The sequence below is a fragment of the Pelophylax lessonae genome (genome assembly GCF_965119305.1).
Source record: "Pelophylax lessonae genome assembly, chromosome: 1".
NCBI lineage: Eukaryota > Metazoa > Chordata > Amphibia > Anura > Ranidae > Pelophylax > Pelophylax lessonae.
Genome location: NC_138768.1, coordinates 808,247,753 through 808,269,357, shown reverse-complemented (window position 1 = coordinate 808,269,357; position 21,605 = coordinate 808,247,753). Strand labels below are relative to the sequence as shown.

General features: G+C 45.2%; 1 protein-coding gene across 2 annotated transcripts in view; it reads left to right on the top strand.

Moving 5' to 3' along the window:
* Window positions 1-21,605, top strand: part of ZFYVE28 (zinc finger FYVE-type containing 28) — a 393,202-nt gene that overhangs the window by 229,619 nt on the left and 141,978 nt on the right. For both annotated transcript variants that reach the window (XM_082244014.1, XM_082244013.1), the window contains exons 4-6: window positions 10,127-10,329; window positions 14,775-14,864; window positions 19,786-19,875. In XM_082244014.1, coding sequence (XP_082100140.1) covers window positions 10,127-10,329; window positions 14,775-14,864; window positions 19,786-19,875 — 383 coding nt within the window. The remainder of the gene's footprint in view (window positions 1-10,126; window positions 10,330-14,774; window positions 14,865-19,785; window positions 19,876-21,605) is intronic.

Here is a 21,605-nt window from a genome sequence, read left to right as displayed (position 1 = left end):
CACAGCCTGAAGGTGCGCCCCCACCCGATTAGAGGGTGGGGGGACGTTTTCACCGGTATTCAGGACATTAGATCGAGCATCGACTACTGCTACCGGTGCGATTCTTCCCTTCCAACATTTAAGTACTACAGGGAGCGGTAGTTACCGTTCCCTGAACAGATCTTTTCCTTTTACCTTTTCCTAAGATTAGTCTCAATTCCCCACAGGAATCGGATCTGGTTGACCAGACAGACCAAGAAGCCTCTAGCCAGGTGACTTCGGTCCCTGAGGTTCAACCAGGAAAGATCACCGTTTCTGATAGGAATCAGGTGTCTGATAAATGTGTGGGAACAGAAAACGACCAGACTTTCTCGGATGGTCGGGGCCAGATAGCTCTAGGGACGCCTGGTTCAGATCCAGCCAGCGCCAGTGGTCCTAGAAATTCTAGGCTGGCCTCGTCAAGCCGGCCTGGCCGACTTGGACATGCTAGTCGCGGACGTTCCGTGGGAACTTCGTCTCAGGGAGTATCTGCGCTCTCAAGGACCAATCTACCATCGTGCTTTACAGTCGCTGGTTTTAATGGCCTGGCCATTGAGACCCAAGTACTGAAGGACTGAGGGTTGTCAGCTTCAGTCATTCCTACCCTTATTAAAGCAAGGAAAGTGACTTCCAGCAGAGTCTATTATCACACATGGAAGACTTATATTGCGTGGTGCAAATCTTTAGGATTTCCTCCACGTACCTATTCGGTGACTCGAATATTGGCCTTTTTGCAAAAAGGGGTTGAGCAGAAACTAGCCTTGAGCACCATCAAGGGTCAAGTTTCAGCATTAGCAATCTTCTTTCAGAAACCTTTAGCTACCAAGTCCTTGGTGCGGAATTTCATCCAGGGGGTGCGGCACCTGGCTCCACCAGTCCGCGCGCCCTTACCGCCCTGGGATCTTAATTTGGTTTTGTCGGTTCTACAGAAACCTCCCTTTGAAAACATCAGGGAGATTCCCTTGCTTACTTTATCCCAGAAGGTGGCCTTCTTGGTGGCTATCACTTCTGCATGCAGGGTGTCAGAACTGGTTGCTTTATCATGCCAGTCCCCATACTTAGTGATTCATAGGGATAAGGTAGTACTTCATCCTAAGCCATCCTTTCTTCCTAAGGTGGTTTCAGATTTTCATCTGAATGAAGATATTGTACTACCTTCTTTGTGTCCTCAGCCCCATCGGGAACATGCGTTGCATTCCTTGGATGTGGTTCGGGCAATCAGGGTATACCTGAAGGCTACGGAATCGTTCCGTAAGACGGATTCACTTTTTGTGATCACGGATGGCCCCAGAAAGGGGTTGCCTGCATCTGCCGTGACTATCGCCAAATGGATTAGACAGACGGTGGTACAGGCTTATTCTATTAAGGGTCGGAGTCCTCCGTTCCCTGTTAGGGCGCTCTCCACTCGAGCGCTCAGTACTTCCTGGGCCTTCCGCCATCAGGCGTCAGTGGTCCAGGTATGTAAGGCGGCCACCTGGTCGTCGGTACATACCTTTACAAAATTTTATAAAATTGATGTGATGGCATCGGCGGATGCCTCATTTGGCCGCAAGGTTTTGCAGGCCGTAATTTAAGGAGACCAGAGGTCTACCTCGAGGATTTTTTCTGTTGAAAAGTTTTTTGTTGAGTGTCATCATTGAGGATGAGCATTGTAAAACTTCTAGTTGGCACCGGTTGGGCCTTCTAGATTGGATTTAATTTCCATTTTTCCCACCCCTCATTTGTGGTACTGCTTTGGGACGTCCCGAAGGTGCTGAATCACCGAGGACTACGTCTGTCAATGAGCGATAGAGAAAAATTGATTTTTGTAAAATCTTACCGTAAAATCCTTTTCTCTTAGCTCATTGACAGACGTAGTACCCGCCCCTCTGTTTTGGAGTTGGGTTGGGTTAAATCCTCTAAACACTGCTTTGTGACATAAGTGATTTGCTGTGGCAGAGAGAGAGAGGATATACCCTCGGGGACTGCCCCTAGGGTGTGGCCAGAGCATTTTATTTCCTGTCTAGTCCTACTCCTGTGGAGGGCAGCATAACCCGAAGGTGCTGAATCACCGAGGACTACGTCTGTCAATGAGCTAAGAGAAAAGGATTTTACGGTAAGATTTTACAAAAATCCATTTTTTAAAAACGCTGTCTGGGTGCGGCCATCTTGGATGTGGCATCTGAAGCCACAGTTTAATCTGCTGTGTCCTTCTTCCTGATTCCAGGGAGTGTTCTGGGAGTTCTTCCTGATTCCAGCCTCCTGGGAGTGATGACAAACAGCTCCCATGATGCAATGCAAAGGCGGAAGTGATGTCGGTGGCTGCGGCCACAGAGGGGGGAGAAGGAGGAAGTACAATAAAAATGCCCTGAAAATAAGGCAAGGGACCCCCGAAATAAATGGAAAATGCCCAATATTTGATCAGCATAGCAAGCACTCCAGGAATCACTTAAGTTGCAAAATAGGCCGGAACTCCGCTTTAATGAGGGAATCGTGTGAACTTCTTTCCTGCATCCTGTGGTTGCTGTAAAGAAATATACATGGTCTATGGCCATCCTATCTCCTCGTGTTGGCTCTGTCTTCTACAGTCTGCTGGACGGAAGATAATAAGGAAGATCAAAAGACAAATTCAGATACTAATTGCTTTTAAAAAAAAGCACACATATATACTGTTATTTGAATGCATATATATCTGCACTAATTGATGTTTATTTGTTTTTTGGACTTCCTGGATTCCAGCTTTACACTGATCACTCTCACATGCATATCTAAAAAGCCTTAGAAACACTAAGGATTCCCTTTAAAGATAAAATAACAAGAGAAACAGCCAGAAAATGACTGTGACTGTAAACCATGGGCATAAATAATTCATGTATCTCTTCCCGCTCTGATATTTTTCTCTCAGTAATTTCATGCAATAAAGTGTATATTTTACTGCCTGTACAAGTCTGTTACATATAAGAAATACAACTTTCATTTAAGTGTGATGGTTCTTTTCTGAGCTAAATAAATCATGTTGCTCAGGGTTCCTATTTCTTCAGATATGCTGTTATTGCTTTGAATGATTTAATTTAAGAAGGACCTGTCACTTCCGCACAGCAACGCATTGAATTGCACCCGTATTGTAGAGGGGAACAGCATCCTGTATAGGGAGCTAGGGTAGTAAGGCATCATCAATGCTTTTTAATAGACTCTAGGATCATTTGGATGGGGGATTTTAAGGGCTGCCTACTGTTAAGATATAGCAGTGATAGCGAACCTTGGCAACCCAGATGTTTTTCAACTACATTTCCCATGATGCTCATGCACTCTGCAGTGTAGATGAGCATCATGGGAAATGTAGTTCCAAAACATCTGGGGGTGCCAAGGTTCTCCATCACTGAGATATAGTAACACCTCTCATAGCAGTTGGACCTTGTTCACATCGGGTGTACTAAAGTGTGCATCTGTGTTTACACGCACGGGAATGCATAGGTGAACCATGTGCCCTAGAGCTGCACGATTTAATGGTTAAAAAATCGCTATCTCGATTCACCCCACCTCACGATCTTAAAACGGTGTGTCCTCGATTCTTAGAGCTGTTCTCTGCTCACTCACAGCTGTCAAACACAAAAAAAAGAGCCTCAGCAAATGTTTATCAACATAAGGCTGCTAGATAACTATAAACACAATGCTTTACAATGTATCATTTTGTTCTTTTAGATCAAAGGAATCAACTTCCATCTGTAAGGCTCCGTTCACATGTAGGCGTTTTGGGGGCGTTTTTCTGCTCTAGGATCAGCTCTCAAAACACCCAACAAGACAAATCCTATTCATTTCAATGGCCCCTGTTCACATCTGAGTGTTTTGACGCCGTGAGCAAAACACCCAACGCTCAAAAAAGTACATGAGCTTCTTTTTGGGCAGATTACAGGCGTTTTCTATTGGTCTCTATTCAATCTAAAAACGCCTGCACAAAAAACGCCTGTAAAACGCCTGCAAAAACGCCCATAAAAACGCCTGAAAAAACGCCCATATAAACGCCTGTAATAGCAACGCCAAGATGTGAACGTAGCCTAAGGCTCCGTTCACATGTTAGCGTATGGATCGCCGCGATTCCGCCCGCGATCCGGAGATTATTGCAAATCGCAGGATGCATGTGCGTTGCCCGTTGATTTGCAATAGCCCCCCAAACGCTGAGCGATGTTGCCGCGATTTCCGCCTGCCGAATCGCGATAACATCGCGCAAAAAAAATCGCGGGACGCATTACGCCCAAAAAAGTACAAGAGCTTCTTTGGAGCGTATTGCGTCCCGCGATTTTTTTTGCACGATGTTACCACGATTCGGCAGGCGGAAATCGCGGCAACATCGCTCAGCGTTTGGGGGGCTATTGCAAATCAACGGGCAACGCACAGGCGTCCCGCGATTTGCAATAATCTCCGGATCGCGGGCGGAATCGCGGCGGTTCTGCCCGCGATCCATACGCTAACATGTGAACGGAGCCTAAGTGAGGGCAGTTTAACCTCTTAAAGACTAAGCCTTTTTCTGACACTTGTTGCTTAAAGTGGAGTTCCACACATTTTAGTAACTTTAGATGTATGTAATTCCCTTTAAAACTACTTTTACCAATGGAAACTTTTTTTTTTTTTGCTAGGAAATACCTTATTTTCTTGTTTATTCATCCTCTCCTCACTTCCGGGTCCAGCCGCCGATCGGCGATTACGTAATTCGGCGATTCGCAAGGGCTGCTGGGATGTAGCTCATGGGATGAAATCTCGCATTATTACACAGGTTTCCTGAGCTGTACTGTATGTATTGAGGCCGTGCTCTGCCCCGCCTCTTCTCAGTGAGCTCAGTGAGGATATAATGCTTTCAGTCCTCGCTCACTGAGAGGAGGTGGGGCGGAGGCGGATGTATTGGATTGAGTCCGTGCTCCACCCCACCTCCTCTCAGTGAGCGAGGACTGAAAGCATTATATCCTCACTGAGCTCACTGAGAGGAGGCGGGGCAGAGCACGGCCTCAATACATACAGTACAGCTCAGGCCTTTTGTCTAAGATCAAGTGTAGTATCTGTTCTTATCAGTTGGTATGGACCCCAGCTAGTACCGGTATGACCAAAACCCGGAGCGCTCAGAGTATTGAGGTATGGGGAGTAGGTCATCCGGGAAAGCATGTGGGGACCGCCGCCTTCTGATTCGAATGGGTTGAACTGTCCAAACCAGTTTGAAGGGAGCAAGAAAGCCGGTCTGACTGGGTGGCCGGTGGAATTGCTCCTGGATGTAATGGGCTGAGGAACAGGATGGCGAAGGGAGGGCTTTCTCTCCTGGGTTTTGATCTGGCCTTGCAAAAGGCCTGTCCCCAGTGGAAGGTAAGCTCTCTCTAAGCTGTCCAGGTTCTGAGGTCTGCTGGTGGGGATAGGCTACACTCGGTCTGGCCGGGGGCTGAGATAGAAAAAGCCCGTGGTGTAAGTGCCCCTGGGGTGGCAGCCCAGGGGTGCCTTAATTCTCACTGGTGAGGGGCAGCTCGCCTTGAGTTTTTCGGCACCTTGGTCACTGCACCATGCACACCTTTTTCGCACCTGCCTCTTGGGACAGGCCTTTTGGCTTAGACCAGAGGAATTTTTTATTCCGGCCGAAAGGCCTGCCTTGGTTCCTCACATGGCACCATAGCACTTTCCCCACTTCCCCTTCCCCCACTTCTTTGTTTGTGTGTGATTTTTCTTTGTCGTTTGTCACTTCACTTTCACCTTTTTTTCCTGGCACGACTTGTAGGGTGTGGGTCCTCGGGCACAGCCTTGAGTCTTGGGAGGGGGTGGGTATGGCCTTCTGGCTTAGTTCGCCCTCTCTCATGGGGTCTCCCTTCGGGGGAGCCCCACCAAGTACTTGGGGAGGGCTGTTTCGGCAGTCCCCCTGGAGAACGGGGTCTGTCTGGTTTCGGCTGGACAGACCATAGGAAGTACCTTAAATCCCTGTCAGGAGTCTTGCGCCCCGGGGATCGAGGTTAGGGTCCTACCTCTTCGGAGGGAAGACCATTTCGCACACCCTGTGTACTTTTTGTGTTCTCACGTTTGTGTGTGTGCACTTTTTTATGCACCGGGTGTAAGTCTTTTGAGTGTGTTTCACACGCCACGGGCTTTAAAAAAAACAGCTCAGGAAACCTGTGTAATATGCGAGATTTCATGCCATGAGATACATCCCAGCAGCCCTTGTGAATTGCTGAATGACGTAATCGCCGATCGGCTGCTGGACCCGAAAGTGAGGAGAGGATGAAAAAACAAGAAAATAAGGTATTTCCTAGCAAAAAAAAAAGTTTCTCTGTCGCTCATTGACAGACGTAGTCCTCGTTGATACTAACAACTCGGGTTATGCTGCCCTCTACAGGAGTAGGACTAGACAGGAAAGAAAACATTCTGGCCACACCTTATCGGCAGTCCCAGAGGGTATATCCTCTCTCTCTCTGCTACAGCAAATCATTTTTTTTCTGTCTAGTTAGGAGTAAGGACCTAGATGCCTTGCTAGGATCTTCGGTCCTGACAGGATTTTTTTCTTAGAAAGATTTTTTAGACAGCTTTTTTCTGCAGTGTTCCTGTGAGATCTTCAAGCAAGAAAGCTGGAACTGGGCGACGGGCTGGATGTTGAGATCCAGTGGTCACCCCAGTTCAGCCTACGAGCGCGTGCAGGCCATAGCTCTGCGCTGGGTCGGCCGCGACATAGTCCCACTGGACGGGGACTGACCTTGCGAGTTAAACATCTCGCTTAAACGCCAATGACCATGAGTCACGGCGTCCGTATTGGTCGACAGCCCTCCCACCCCGGTGGAGAGGGGTACTGTCAGGAGTTGGTGCCCGCCTGGTTCCGGTATGGTGAGTAGTATGTTCCCCCTTTTCCCCCTGACGGGTTTGTGGTGAACGCAGGCCCCTCTCTGAAATGGTAAGGATGGGTCTCCCCTCTATCCTATAACATGTCACAGATCCCCCTATTTGAGTGTGATTTTTGTGAACAAGAAACCAGGAGGCTTGGTTTGGGAGCTGACAATCTAATGTCATTTCAAAACTGTAAAGATGACTGAAGTCAGTGGCAGTACTAGAATATTACTGTGATAGTATAAGGTATCCTACCTGTCAGAAGTGTTCACAGGGCGATGTCTATACATGTATACTGCAGTCCAGATCGCATTCCTCCAGCAAAGGCAGATGCCTTCCGACGGCCCACGGACCGCATACGGCCCGCCAGGGTCCGGTACCGCCGGCCAGGCTGATCACCATTAGGGTAAAGGTTTGTGAGGCCGAGATACTCCCACAGGCCGCCAGACACGCCGTTATCCTATACAGGCCGCCGCCATTGTCTGGCAGATCGCACGAGGCCGCCATATTGGCGTAGCCTCATGTCTCCAGCATGGGGGCGGCCATGTTTGAGGTGACCCAAACACCTCGTGGAGCTAGGGGAGGCGCCGGAAGGCGTGCAGAGGGGCGGAGCCGCCTCCTTTTTACCCGGGAAGCCAGCCAAAAGACTTGTAACAGGTTGCATTTGAAACTCCTTTTCTCTTAAGCTCATTGACAGACGTAGTACCCGCCCCTCTGTTTTGAGTTGGGTTGGGTTAAATTCTCTAAACACTGCTTTGTGACATAACTGATTTGCTGTAGCAGAGAGAGAGAGGATATACCCTCTGGGACTGCCCCTAAGGTGTGGCCAGAATGTTTTCTTTCCTGTCTAGTCCTACTCCTGTAGAGGGCAGCATAACCCGAGTTGTTAGTATCAACGAGGACTACGTCTGTCAATGAGCTTAAGAGAAAAGGATTTTACGGTAAGATTTTACAAAAATCCATTTTTCCATTGGTAAAAGTAGTTTTAAAGGGGATTACATACATCTATGTAATCCAAGTTATTAAAAATGGGTGGAACTCCACTTTAAGTTAAAGAGGTTGTAAACCTCAGAATTATTTTTTTTAAAAAAGAACACCTGAAAGACAAACGCATAATGAGCTGGTATGCATCGCATACTAGCTCATTATGAAATACTTACCTTAGAACGAAGCCCCGAAGTGCCGACCGCTCACCTCGCTCATGGGTGACATGTTGTGTCGCCCTTCTTTCGGGTTTGCGGCATCTGGCCATCTGATTGGCTGGAGCTGCGATGACATCACTCCCGCACATGCGCGTGGGAGCCGACGGTCACGGCACGGGGCACTGAAGGAACGGCATGAGCGGCCGTTCCTTCAGAGCGCATGCGCCAGTGATGTCACTGGCTGCATGCAAAGTAAATATCTCCTAAATGGTGCATGTTTAGGAGATATTTACAGTACCTATAGGTAAGCCTTAATATAGGCTTACCTATAGGTACAAGTTGCAGAGGAGGGTTTACTTCCTCTTTAAAATCAGTATTTTTTGCTAGGAAATTACTTAGAACCCTCAAACATTATATATCTATATTTTTTTTAGCAGAGACCCTAGAGAATAAAATGGCAATCGTTGCAATCTTTTATGCCACACTTTATTTGTGCAGAAGTCTTTCAAAAGGAGTTTTTTGGGGAAAAAATACACTTAAATGATTAAGCAGTAAAGTTAGCCCAATTTTGTTTTGTATAATGTAAAAGATGTTACGCCGAGAATCGTGCTCTTTATTCTAAGCAAAAAAATAGCGCATGACCCCAAACTCAGACTTTCAGTTTTTATAACCGTGTTGGGGTCTGTGGCCAATCCCTAGGCTGGAGAACCTTCACATAGCTGAAAAGGGGATGTTACTGTTGAAGTTGACGTTTAAAGCGGAATTCCAGTCCTACAAAAAGTGCTGTCAATCCAATCCAGTAAAGAGGGGATGGAGGGCAAGACCACTCCATACTGGGTACTGTGTGTCAATAGACGCACACAGTACGGTGTATGGGGTGTACTCAAAGGCAGTAAGAGCCAGGAGCTCCAGCAAGGGACCCCAGAAGAGAAGGATCAGGGCTGCTCTGTGCAAAACAATTACACAGAACAGGTAAGTATTTTTTTTACAATCATTTTTACAATCTGCAATTTTACAATCATTTTATTTTCCTCCTGGGGACACCAAAAGTATTGCTTTTTGTTTTTAAGATGAAGTGTTAGATACAAAAATGCACAGGTATATCGCTCTTTAAACTTGACCTTCTTTTAACTGAATTTTGTAATTTCTTTAGGGGCATATTTTTTAAGCAGTTAATGTGACATTCACCAAACATTCACTGCATGTTAATCACTATAATTTAAAACACATGCTTCAGATAGACTTGCAGAAAATGTTTGGTGAAATGCACATTGACTACTTTATAAATATACTCCTTAAAGAGGTTGTAAACCCACTCTGGTAACTTGTACCTATAGATAAGCCTATAATAAGGCTTTCCTATCGGTACTGTAAATATCTCCTAAACATGCACCGTTAAGATATTTACTTTTCATGCAGCTGATGACGTCATCGGCGGATGCGCTCTGAAGGAACGTTCCTTCAGAGCCCCATGATGTGAACAGGGGCTCCCACACGCATGCGCGGGAGTGATGTCATCGCAACTCTGGCCAAACAGATGGCCAGAGGACGCGAACCAGGATGGCTGAACATGTCGGCCGTGTCACTGGTGAGCGGGTGGCACTGCGGGGGCTACATTCTAAGGTATTTCATAATGAGCTAGTATGCGATGCATACTAGCTCATTATGCCTTTGTCTTACAGGGTTTTTTTTTTTTTTTTTTTTGTTTTTTTTTTTTAGTTTACAACCTCTTTAATTTGTCTCCATTTTAGTATCCTGTAATCCCATGTACAACAGTTCTGGGAGAGGAAGGGGCTGCTCTAAGAACCACTCAGGTCCTGTTGCCCTGTACTTGTGGGTAACAGTAAGATGAAGGTGACAGGAGGAGGGAGCAGAGGAATGACCTCATCTGTGTGCTGCTGCAGTTCCTCCTTCATAGCCCAATTAGCAGGATGGGGGTGTCTTTTGACCAATGTTATTGACCAAGTGGGGCTGCTGCAGCAGCGGAGGTCAAGGATCTGACATTGTAGTCTGCCAAGTGTGCTTGAGGACTGTTTGTACAGAATTGCAGATCCATTGCCAGTTTTAATATTTTTTATTTTATCTGTGTTTAGCTGATTGAGCTCAGCTTTGAGATTTCTACTAACTTCTGTCTTTCTCTGCAGTGTTTGGCTGCCGGCTCAATCATAATGAACCGGGAAATAGAGAGCATGGCCATGAGACCGCTGGCTAAAGACCTTACCAGAAGCCTGGAGGAGGTCAGAAACATCATCCGCGACCAGGCCCTCAGGGATCTGAACATGTACACCGAGAAAATGAAGGACTCCCTTCGGCATTTTGATATTCTCTTTGCAGAGTTTGAATTAAGGTAAAATATTTCAAAAGGTTTTTTTTTTATATTCTTATTTTGGTATTTCTTTTTTTAGCTCTTTTTTAGCTTGACACAAGTTTTTATAAATGACCTTCTTTTAGTGCATTTGCTGTTTTCTTTCTTTTTTGTCTTTTTGTCGTTCTATCTAACGCTTGCTTGTATATTGATTGTACATACAGACTATAATATGTGTGGCCAGTTTAAAGAGCAACTCCACTTTTATTGAGAAAAAAAATTAAAAAAAACCCTCTGGCTGATCAATGTGTATTGCGGGGACTTTACTAATCTTTGCTGCAGATGCCTACCTTTTGCTGCTCTGAGGAAATGTCTGTTTGGATCCAGGGCCGGACTGGGAATACAATTCAGCCCTGGAAATAATTTCATATCAGCCCCATAGCATTATTATACCGGCCCAACAGCATAACGCCATTATTTTCTTGTTCATAAAAGGGAAAACCATGCATTTTAAAGCACATTTGAAGAGTGTATTATGTATAGATAAGACAGACATGAAAGCACATAGGACTTTATAAATATAAGAGCAAACTTCTTTCCAGGCTCCCTCTCAGAGACTGCAGACATGATAAAAGAGATGGTCAGAGGCTACAGACATGTTACAGGAGCTTGTCAGAGGTTGTGGACATGGTACAGGAGATGATCAGAGGTTGCAGACATGTAACAGGAGATGTCATGGGCTGCGGACATGTAACAGGAGATGTCATGGGCTGCGGACATGTAACAGGAGATGTCATGGGCTGCGGACATGTAACAGGAGATGCAGGGGCTGCGGACATGTAACAGGAGATGCAGGGGCTGCGGACATGTAACAGGAGATGCAGGGGCTGCGGACATGGTACAGGAGATGCAGGGGCTGCGGACATGGTACAGGAGATGCAGGGGCTGCGGACATGGTACAGGAGATGCGGGGCTGCGGACATGGTACAGGAGATGCAGGGGCTGCGGACATGGTACAGGAGATGCAGGGGCTGCGGACATGGTACAGGAGATGCGGGGCTGCGGACATGGTACAGGAGGTGATCAGAGGTTGCAGACATGGTACAGGAGATGCAGGGGCTGCGGACATGGTACAGGAGATGCAGGGGCTGCGGACATGGTACAGGAGATGCGGGGCTGCGGACATGGTACAGGAGATGCAGGGGCTGCGGACATGGTACAGGAGATGCAGGGGCTGCGGACATGGTACAGGAGATGCGGGGCTGCGGACATGGTACAGGAGGTGATCAGAGGTTGCAGACATGGTATAGGAGGTGATCAGAGGTTGCAGACATGGTATAGGAGGTGATCAGAGGTTGCAGACATGGTATAGGAGGTGATCAGAGGTTGGAGACATGGTACAGGAGGTGATCAGAGGTTGCGGACATGGTACAGGAGATGCAGGGGCTGCGGGCATGGTACAGGAGGTGATCAGAGGTTGCGGACATAGTACAGGTGCCTGAAGAGGAGAGGGGGGCAACTAGAACATGTTACACCCCAAATATTGGGGGAGCTACACTCAGATTGAAATTCAGCTGTTCCCTGCTGAACTAAAGAAATCTCAATGTATGAGTAGCCAGCTTTACCTTATTCCTTGCTCTTGTAGGCTTCCTCCAGTGCTGTAACTTGTCCCCTTCAGCTTCTATGTAGAGTACTGGCTGTGGTCACACTCCAGCCTCCCAATCATCCTATACAGGGTTAATGTCCCTGCATTGTATGTGATGATGTCAGGACTTTGTGTGGAGGAAGAGAGCACTGGAGCTGTCTGCAACATGGAATAAGGTAAAAGAGGCATTTCTCCCCCTCCCCCTCCCCACACCTACACTGCATGGGTGGACTTTTTTTTATACTTTCCTATAGTTGGCTCTGTTATGTATTTACATTCAGTGCTGTTTATACTTCGATTTTTCTAATAGGTTAGGAATATGCTTAGACTTCTGAGGTGATACATAGATGTATTCCATATACATACTATAACTTATTATATAAGATGTGTGTGTGGAATACATCTATGTATCACCTCAGATGTCACAGTATATTCCTAACCTGTTCAAGAAAGTCTCTCTCTGTCTGTCTCTCTTAGTAAAGCTGCAATGTAAGGTGCAGGACAGGTTTACATACAGCATTGTACAGGGTGGAAGGCAGAGAAGGTCAGGACTCACGGGGAGAAGATGAAGGCTGCCATCCATCTGTCCTCTCAGATCTTCACTCAGGGAGAGTTAGAATGTGCTGGGCAGGAAGCAATGATCGGGACTGCATTCTGTGTAACTTCTTCTAGCTCCGCCCACCTGTACTGGAGCTCCGTGAAAGCCCCGACTGCAAAAGCATATCACTACACCAGACAGCAGTTCTAATGAAGTGGGCGGCACCCGGTGTTGTAAAATTTTGTCGGACCCGTGAAAAAATCGGACCTCGTCACTTCCGGTTATGGGAGTCTCAAGTGCGCATGCGCACCAGACATTATCTTGGTTTGGTAAACTTATAACACAGAGCGACCAGTTGAATGAGAGGAGGCGGGGCTGAGGTGGGACGGAAGACACCGCCGCGTCATCTGCAGAGCTGAATAGAGGAGGCGGGACGGAGGTGCGGCCGTGTAATAAATGCAGGACTTTAGCGACTCCTTCTGTTTTATTATCTTTACTAATTATGGTATTATTTACCCTTAGGATTTCATTACATTTAGTATTTCTTATTTTGCATTATAGAAATACTAAATGTCATGCAATCCGAAGGATAAATAATACGATAATTACTAAAGATAATAAAACAGGGAGTCGCTTAAGCCCTGCATATATTACACGGCCGCACCTCCGTCCCGCCTCCTCCGCCAGCTCTGCATATGTGTCCTCCGTCCTCCGTCGCACCTCAGCCCCGCCTTCTCTCAATCAGCTGTCCGTTCTCTGTTATAATTTTGCCAAACCTCGAAAAATGTCTTCTGCGCATGCGCACGGACGACTCCTATCAACTGTTTTGTGACGCTTTGTCACCGGAAGTGACGAGGTCCGATTTTTTCACGGGTCCGACAAAATTTTAGAACACCGGCCGGCGACCGCTGCTCTTGTGAGAAAAAAAAAAAAAAAAAAAACATCCCTCAGCAGCTCAATAGCCGATAGCAGCCCCAGGGCAGCCGGCCTCCCGGGGAATTTCCCGCTATCCCGGCAAGCCAGTCCGGCCCTGTTTGGATCACCATGTCCTTTGCAGACTGATTCTATATGGGAGGGTCTGGTTCATTATAATCAACTAGTGCATCCTTAGGGTTCTAATGAGAAAAGCTGCAGGCTCTGCATCCCTTTTAGATTTATTTAACCCTTGGGAAGAATCTCGCCAAAACTGAAATTCCTATTAAGTGGTGCCTAACTTTTGACTTTTCTAGGATGGGCCCAGGTTGCAATTGCATTACATTTCTGCAACGTTTAAAAATGTTTTTTTTTTTTTCCCCACAAAAGTGAAATTGCCTTTTAAGAGTGCAGAAGAATGGTGGAGACTCCCTAGTTAGTAGTGGTGAGGGTCAGAGCCAGTCCAGCAGGGTATTGAGTTTACCCCATCATTATCTTGAAAGCTGGTGTGCCAAGCACAGTAACCAAATTTTTTTTTTTTTTTTTTTTGTAAGGTTTAAACAATCAGATCATTGAGCAGTGATTAGTTGCTCTGGGTTCCTGTACTTTGCATACTGTTGATCTTGATTTTGTTAATTAAGCCCACTAGTGAGTGTACAGTATATCTGATATAAACCACTTAAAGTGGAACTAAACCCTCTAGTCATTTACAGCCGAGGAAGGCGCCATCTTGGCATGGGTTTAATCTGCAGTTGCCATGGTTCTATACATGTGATTGGTTGACACAAGCCATTTAATGGCTTTACACTTCTGTTGGGAGCATAAAGCCTAGTACACACGCAACTAATTTCCACCGACCGGTCGTCCGTCTTTTGTCCAGAGTGGTGTCTGTTGGTTGGAATGTGCTCTAGACTGCACACAAATTTTCCCGCATGACCGAATTCTACTTCAGAAGTGATGTCATGTGTTGGATTGCTTTCTTTGTGTTCTTTCATCTCTGAGCATGCCCAGACTTGCTCATAAGATTTTTCCCCATCGAAATCTGTACTAATGAGATGAAAATCGGACGTGTTTTGACGGTCGACAAAAATTAGGGGCGCTTTCATTTTGTTTTGTGAAGGATAAGAGGGTTTAGTTCCACTTTAACTTGAGAACCTCACACCAGCATCGCAGAATGTATTGAGCATTTCATTTTGGGATGAAGAATGTTCCAGGGCTTCTACTTGGATCTCAAGTTCAGGATTGCATGCAGAGTGTTAAAAGTTGTTCACGGGCTGTCTGGGAGCACAGGAGAAGCGGAATAAAATGTCTGTCTAATTTTGAATGCATGACAAGTTTCCTTTAATTAAAAAAAAAAAAAGTCCTCATTGTACTACTTTGCTCATATTGCAGTTATGTGTCGGCCATGGTCCCTGTGAAAACTCCAAAGGAGTACTACGTTCAGCAGGAAGTAATAGTCCTATTCTGTGAAACTGTAGAAAGGTAAGACTTCCCCGCAGGAAAATGGTGAGGACATTGACTAAGGCCCTGTTCACACTAGTGCGATTTCTCCTACGTCTGCTGTTACAGTGTCATGGATGACAATGGATATCACATTATTCCCTACGGCACCCATTCACATCAATGCAGCACATTGCAGTGTGGTTTATTTATTTTTGTTTGTTGCTGCATAGTGCATTTTTGGCCCCATATACCTCAATAGGACTGCTTGGAATGCGCATGTAAAATGCATTTTTGGCAACATTCTTTGTGTAAAATCTAGTGTCCTAAAACTTAAAGCCAACAGAGGTATACTGTAATTGTACAGCAAGTATGACTTTATTGTATACTTCACACTTTTACTGGTGTTTTAGGTGCATTCAGTTAGCTGTATTTAGAGAATTAGGCCTCATTTACATGGGTAATTACCTGCATACCACAGATTCCAGTGGTAAGAATGGGGGGATTCTTGCAGCTGGATGACAGGTGTATTTGAATAGGGGCAGACGCTCGGCCTGTATGAAGTAAATGCAGGCTGACCGGAGCCACCTCTATTGGCACATAACCGTACACTAAGCAGTTGCCTGCAGTTAAGGACGGATGTCTGTGCCTGGATGTATCTGACCCCATCCAGGTTCCGGACATGCATCCCTAACGGCAGGTAACTGCTTGGTGTGTGGTTACATGCAAATAGCAGTGGCTGCTGTTGGCCTGTCATTACTTTGTACAAGCACGCAAAAACTGTGACAAGCGAGCGCTATGCAGAAGGAGCCACTAGCACAAAGGTGAATATATTGCTTCTAAACAGGGAAACAAAGAACAAAGTGCAGCGCCAGTAAATAAATGACATATAAATAGAAAAATGATGATAATGAATAAATGAAAGAAATTGAAGGAAAAGAGTGCACGACCGCCCTAGCATAACGCCGTTTATTTGGATAAAAGTAGACACAATCAGTGATACTCACATGAAACAGATGAATCAGAGCACATCAATACATCAATTGACCCCAGGACGTCGGCAGCTTCATGTAGTGTTGAGACCGCACTCCCGCTCACCGTCCGAGTGCACTGTCCCTCCTGTGTGCCGAGACTCCCAGAGATGGAGGCTTCCGTCTCAGGGTCAGCTGCTCGGAGCGCGCGTGCACCCAGTCCAGCCGGCGCCGCACATGCTCCAAAAGACGGAAAGGAGAGCCGTCAGAGCCACAACCAGAGAGGTTTCAGAGGAACAGCCTCCTGACGTCACTTCATCATAAGGGGTTTCTATGACTATGCGTTTCGGAGGCGTGACCTCCTTCTTCAGGTCCACCACTTACAATCCCATCAGGAACTGGAAAGACCCTTTTAGGGTACAAGGACATCCTCTCAGCCAAGGAATGGTGGACTTGCCATCTTCACACTCACCTCACACCAGGAGTGAAAACAAAGGTCCGTGTTCTCAGGATATCTGGTGAGCATATACTTATGTTGGTGGAGGAGCACTGTCACTGATTGCTACAGTCACTGGAGGTGGATTTACCATTTTTTATTAACTTTTTCCTGAACGCTTTGTTTACACTATATTTCGGTGTGTGCTTTGACACCTACACATTATACACATTTATTCTCTACCGATGATTACGGACTTACACATCGGATTGGATATTCCCTCTTCAGTTTGTTTTTGCATTATGGACACATTAATTTATTCATTATCATTTTGCTATATATGATATGTAAATTATTTACTAGCGCTGCACTTTGTTCTTTGTTTCACATTGTACAAGCAGCTGTTCGCATACCTGTCATTTAGCCACAAGAATCCACTGATTCTTGCCGCTGGATCCTGATGTATTCAGGTAAATGTGAAGCAGACCTTAAAATAAAATGTTGCGCTATCAGGGGCAGATTAGATACTAAACGCATTTAAACACAGGAGAACTTGATCTGGGAGGCATAAAGTTTGTTTATTCTTCACAGATAATTTCACAGAGTACCAATACCTTTGCAGTGTGATTTTAAACCCATGCAAAATGAATGGGCTCTAATCGTACTGCAAATAATCGCATGCATTTTGAACAGGAATGCAGTGCGATTACTGTCTGGATCTCATGCGGTTTTCCTGTGTGAACCTAGGCTGACACCACTGTCTGTTTCAGGTGTCGGAGCACTCGTACTAATGCAAATGCTTAGTATCGGTATCGGTGCAACCACATATATATATACAGTATATTTGAAAAAAAAAAAACGTACTAACCCCCCGCCCCTCCCCAAATTACCGTGTCTCTAAAGTAGACCTCTCCAAAATATTTAGTAAGAAGCACTGTTTTTTTGAAGTTGTAATTTTCTGTTAAAATTTTTTGGAAAATAAAAAAATTTAATAAAATGTTAATTTAATTTAAACAAATTTCACCAGACCAGTACAGTGTCAATATAGTGATACTGTACTGCTCTGGGCCAGTGATGAGGAGTTTTTTTTTTTTTTTTTTTTTTTAACACTATAATTGCTTATTACAGTGATGATCACTGAATAAGCAATCATGTATACTTTGTGAATGGCGTCCATTCATGTGCCATTGTGTGTTTTTGTGATAGCTGTGATTGGCCCTGTACCATGTGATCACTGTGACCAATCAGAGATAACAATAGTACACAATGGCTATGATGACAAGCCATTGTTTAACTCTTCCCCACTAACCACCCCCCCAAAATTTAGTGTGGTAGTTCCTCTTTAATATCTCCTTGTCTTGAGGTAGTGCTTTTTTTTTCCCTTCCTTTCTTTTTCTTTCTTTCTTTCAGGGCCGCTGAGATCCTGTTTGGGTCATAGTTAATGTCCTGAGAACTAGCTTGTGTCAAATGAAAATCCAAAATATTTCCAGCATGGTGATCAGAGAATATGTTGCGTCGTCACTGCTGATCTCCTAACATAAGCTGTTAATTAAAAATTCCCTCTGGTAAAGAATAAAATCAAATGCCGGAATAGGCATCCAAATGTAAAACGTTATTATCGGACGCACCGCGCTGACCTGCAGATTTATCAAATCCTTCTCTATGGAGGTTTATGATGTCATTGTAATTGAATTATTTCCTGGCAGAAAAGCTGATTTACATTTTCATGCTTTGTGTGTTACCCATTGAAGTAGATTGTCCATTCAAAGAAGAGAGATTTAATCCTCCTTAAGTTGAGCAGAGCTTTGGCTGCTGATACTGAGCGGGGAGCATTATCCGGGGCTCGCTCAGTAGAGACATCTTCCTGGCTTGTGACAGAAGTCTATTACATTACCTAGAGCCGCTTCACAATCTGGCTTATTTAAAGGGCCAGTCCTTGCAAAAGGGTGTTTTTTTTTTTTTTTTTTGCTTTATAGATGGTGCCTGAAGGGCTGAGTTAGTCCCTAATGTCTGTAAAAGCAGCTTTTTTGAGCTCAAGTGAGATCTCTGCACAAAAGTTCCTATGGGCATTGTGAGGAGGGGTTAAATTCTGCCTGCTGGACTTCTTCAGGTTATATCCGGTTATGGAGAATGAAACCATATGAACTAGACTGGCAATAGATCTCCTGGTTGGAGAATCCAATTCATACAGGACACTAGGGACCTTTTTCTGCCAACACCATTTCTTCAGTACAGTCACCACAAGGAGTCTGCAAGTACCTTTACTAATCACAAGCCCTGTTTTGCGTTCTTAGGGAGCCCCAGTCTTGGGTTACACTATAGAAAAGATTTGAATTAATCTAGAACTCTGAGCTCAAGGTTCCCAAAACCTTGCACCACTACCTAAAAGGTATCTAAAACACAAATAAGGTGTGGACATTAGTTTTCTTATTTTTTTTTAAGACTTTCCCCCATCTTTTTAACTGTTGAGTTTTGTACCTGCAAGTTTTTGCCCTGACAGTTTTGCTATACATTCATACTAACGAGGAGCTTTTAAAGGAGAAGTATGGGCAAAGCTCTTTTGGCCATATCTTTCCTATGATCACAGAGGTGCACTTAGTGCTAAACTAATGTGACCCTTATTAAGCCTACAGCAGGCTTTAGCTGATGCCATAGAGCTGGTCCAAGTTCTGTAGGGATCCTGACAATATTGTTGGTATCCACTCAGATGCCTAACCAGCAGCTGGCTCAGCCTCTCAGCACACCACTGAGAGCCTGAGCCAGTTGCTCCCTCCTTATCCACAGCCTGACACTCCAGTGAGCACTTGAGGAGCCGAGAGTGGCAACTGACAAACGCTGCTCTATGCTCAGTGTATACCGGAGAACTGAGCGATCACCGGTCTTTGATTGCTCTGTTCTCTGCATACAGCAAGGGAGGGACAGTTGCAGCATCGAATCGATTGCTGCAGCTATCTAGATGAGTGTTTGTTTTTTGTTTTTTTATTTCTATACTTCTGTTTTTTTAGTTTTCTTAACATCCTTCGTAGGTTAATTGGCTCCTGTCTAAATTGGACCTGGTATGTGTATTTATGAATGTCCGTTAGGGGCCTTAGATTGTAAGCTCCTTGAGGGTAGGGACTGATGTGAATGTACAAAATACAAGTACCTGAAATAAATAAATAAATATACACCTGTCTGAAATCCCATAGATTCCATTGTTCCCATCTTCTGAACCTATGGACATGCAGACCAGAGTTTTCCCTGGTACAAGCCCTCCCCTCTCTCAGATCACTGTATTGAGGGCTTTGTATGATCCTATGACAAGAAGTTGCATTCCCATAGATAAGATTCTGCGCCATTCCACTTTAACAATTGATATAAAACAAATTAAAGGTAAATGTAGAGGACTTGAGCACAGTTGCAGTGTTTCTTTGCTAGCGTTATCCTCCCAGAGATTGGCTTGCCTTGCCTGGAGTCACTCAATACCTGGCAGCATTGCTAAATGAGAGTGCACGTGTCTAGCAGTAATTTCGCCTTAATTTCATGATGCCTAATTCTGCAAAATCCATCTTCACAGAGCCTTAAAGCTTGGATACCTCACACAAGACATGATTGATGATTATGAACCAGCATTAATGTTTACAATCCCTCGACTAGCCATTGTGTGGTAAGCATGGATCATTTAAAATATGTATGTTACACTGCATTCTTTATTTTATAACTTTAAAGCCTAACTCCATTTTCACTTTAAAGAGTAAGTTTGGGCCACACTGTTAGTTGTCAGCACTGTATAAACTGCATATATCATCAGCTACATACAAGATTCAGCGCTGTGCTGCCAGCGGGATGTGAACTTTCCATCTGCTGCTGGAACAAAATCAAGTCGGACTAAGCACTGCTCAGCCTTTTCTGAATGAACACAGTGAGTGATCTGTACCGATCGCTCCTGTCTTCTCGTTCAAAGTATTTTATTATTATTATAAACATACAATAGATACAACATAAAAAATGTAAGAAAGATTGAGTCCAAGTATAGAGTGGCTAAGTAGAACAAAGGGTATAAAGAGAAGTCATCAGAGGAAAATGTAAAATTAATAAGTATAATAAATAATGATGAAGTGGAATTCAACGGGGTTGCAACAATAGAAACAACATGCCCGCATGTCATCGCTCTTGTCTTCATTCTTAACTGAAGCATAGTAAACTTTGTTTACTGCAGGCTGCAGAGAAAGGGACTGGGGAATCCCTGTGCTCAGTTTCTTTCTCTGTCTCAAATGTGAGACATCAGGGGTCTGTTTAGACCAGGGGTCTCCAAACTATGGCCCTCCAGTTATTCAGAAACTACAATTCCTATCATGCCTAGTCATGTCTGTGAATCCTGTCATGCCAGAGTCTACAATGCTTCATGGGATGTGTAGTCAGTGCCGGGACAAGGTCATCTAGAGCCCAGGGCGAACATGCCAAACTCCGCCCCCCCCCTCCAAGATGCGTGAGCATTATGTGTCAGCAAAGTTCCCCCCCAAAAAAACTGCATAAATACCCCCTAAGCATAAATTCCCCCTCCTCCCAGTACAATTCCACCCCCTTCTGAAATCCCCCCTCCTAAAACAAATTGTTGTCCCCCATTCCCAAAATCCCCACCAGCACAAATGCCCCCCTTCCTCCCAAAAAATAAAATAAAAAATCACCCCTTCTAGCACAAATCCTCTATTCCTAAAATTTCCACTCCAAGTACACATCCTCTACTCCAGGGATCCTCAAACTACGGCCCTCCAACTGTTGCGGAACTACACATCCCATGAGGCATTGTAAACTCTGACATTCACAGACATGACTTAAGCATGATGGGAATTGTAGTTCCTGAACAACTGGAGGGCCGTAGTTTGAAGACCCCTGCTCTACTCCCACTACAAATCCTCCTCCCCCAAAATTTCCCCTCCTGGCACAAATAACCCCCAATCATCCCTATAAGAAAAAAATCGCCCCACCCACCCCCACCATACCACCTCTTCTAGCACAAAACCCCCCAATCCTCCTTCCTAGCACAAATCCTCTTCCCAATCCCCCCTCCCAACACAGATCCCCCTAAATCACCACTCTTAGTGAGCACCCTCAAATTTCCCCTGCCAGATCAATTCTTGCCACCTGCGGCCCCCCCAAACTTCCCCTTCCATCAGAAATCCCCTCCTCCCCCACAATCTCCTCATGGCACCCTCCCACCTAACATGATACCACAGTGCCCAGGGCAGCTGCTCCTCCTGCCCACCCTTTGTCCCAGCCCTGCGTGTAGTTCTGCAACAGCTGGAGGGCCGTATTTTGGAGATCCCTGATTTTGAACCTTGATATTTCACCAAAACCTCAAAAAGGGGTTCCCAAAAAAAAAAAAAAATTATAAAA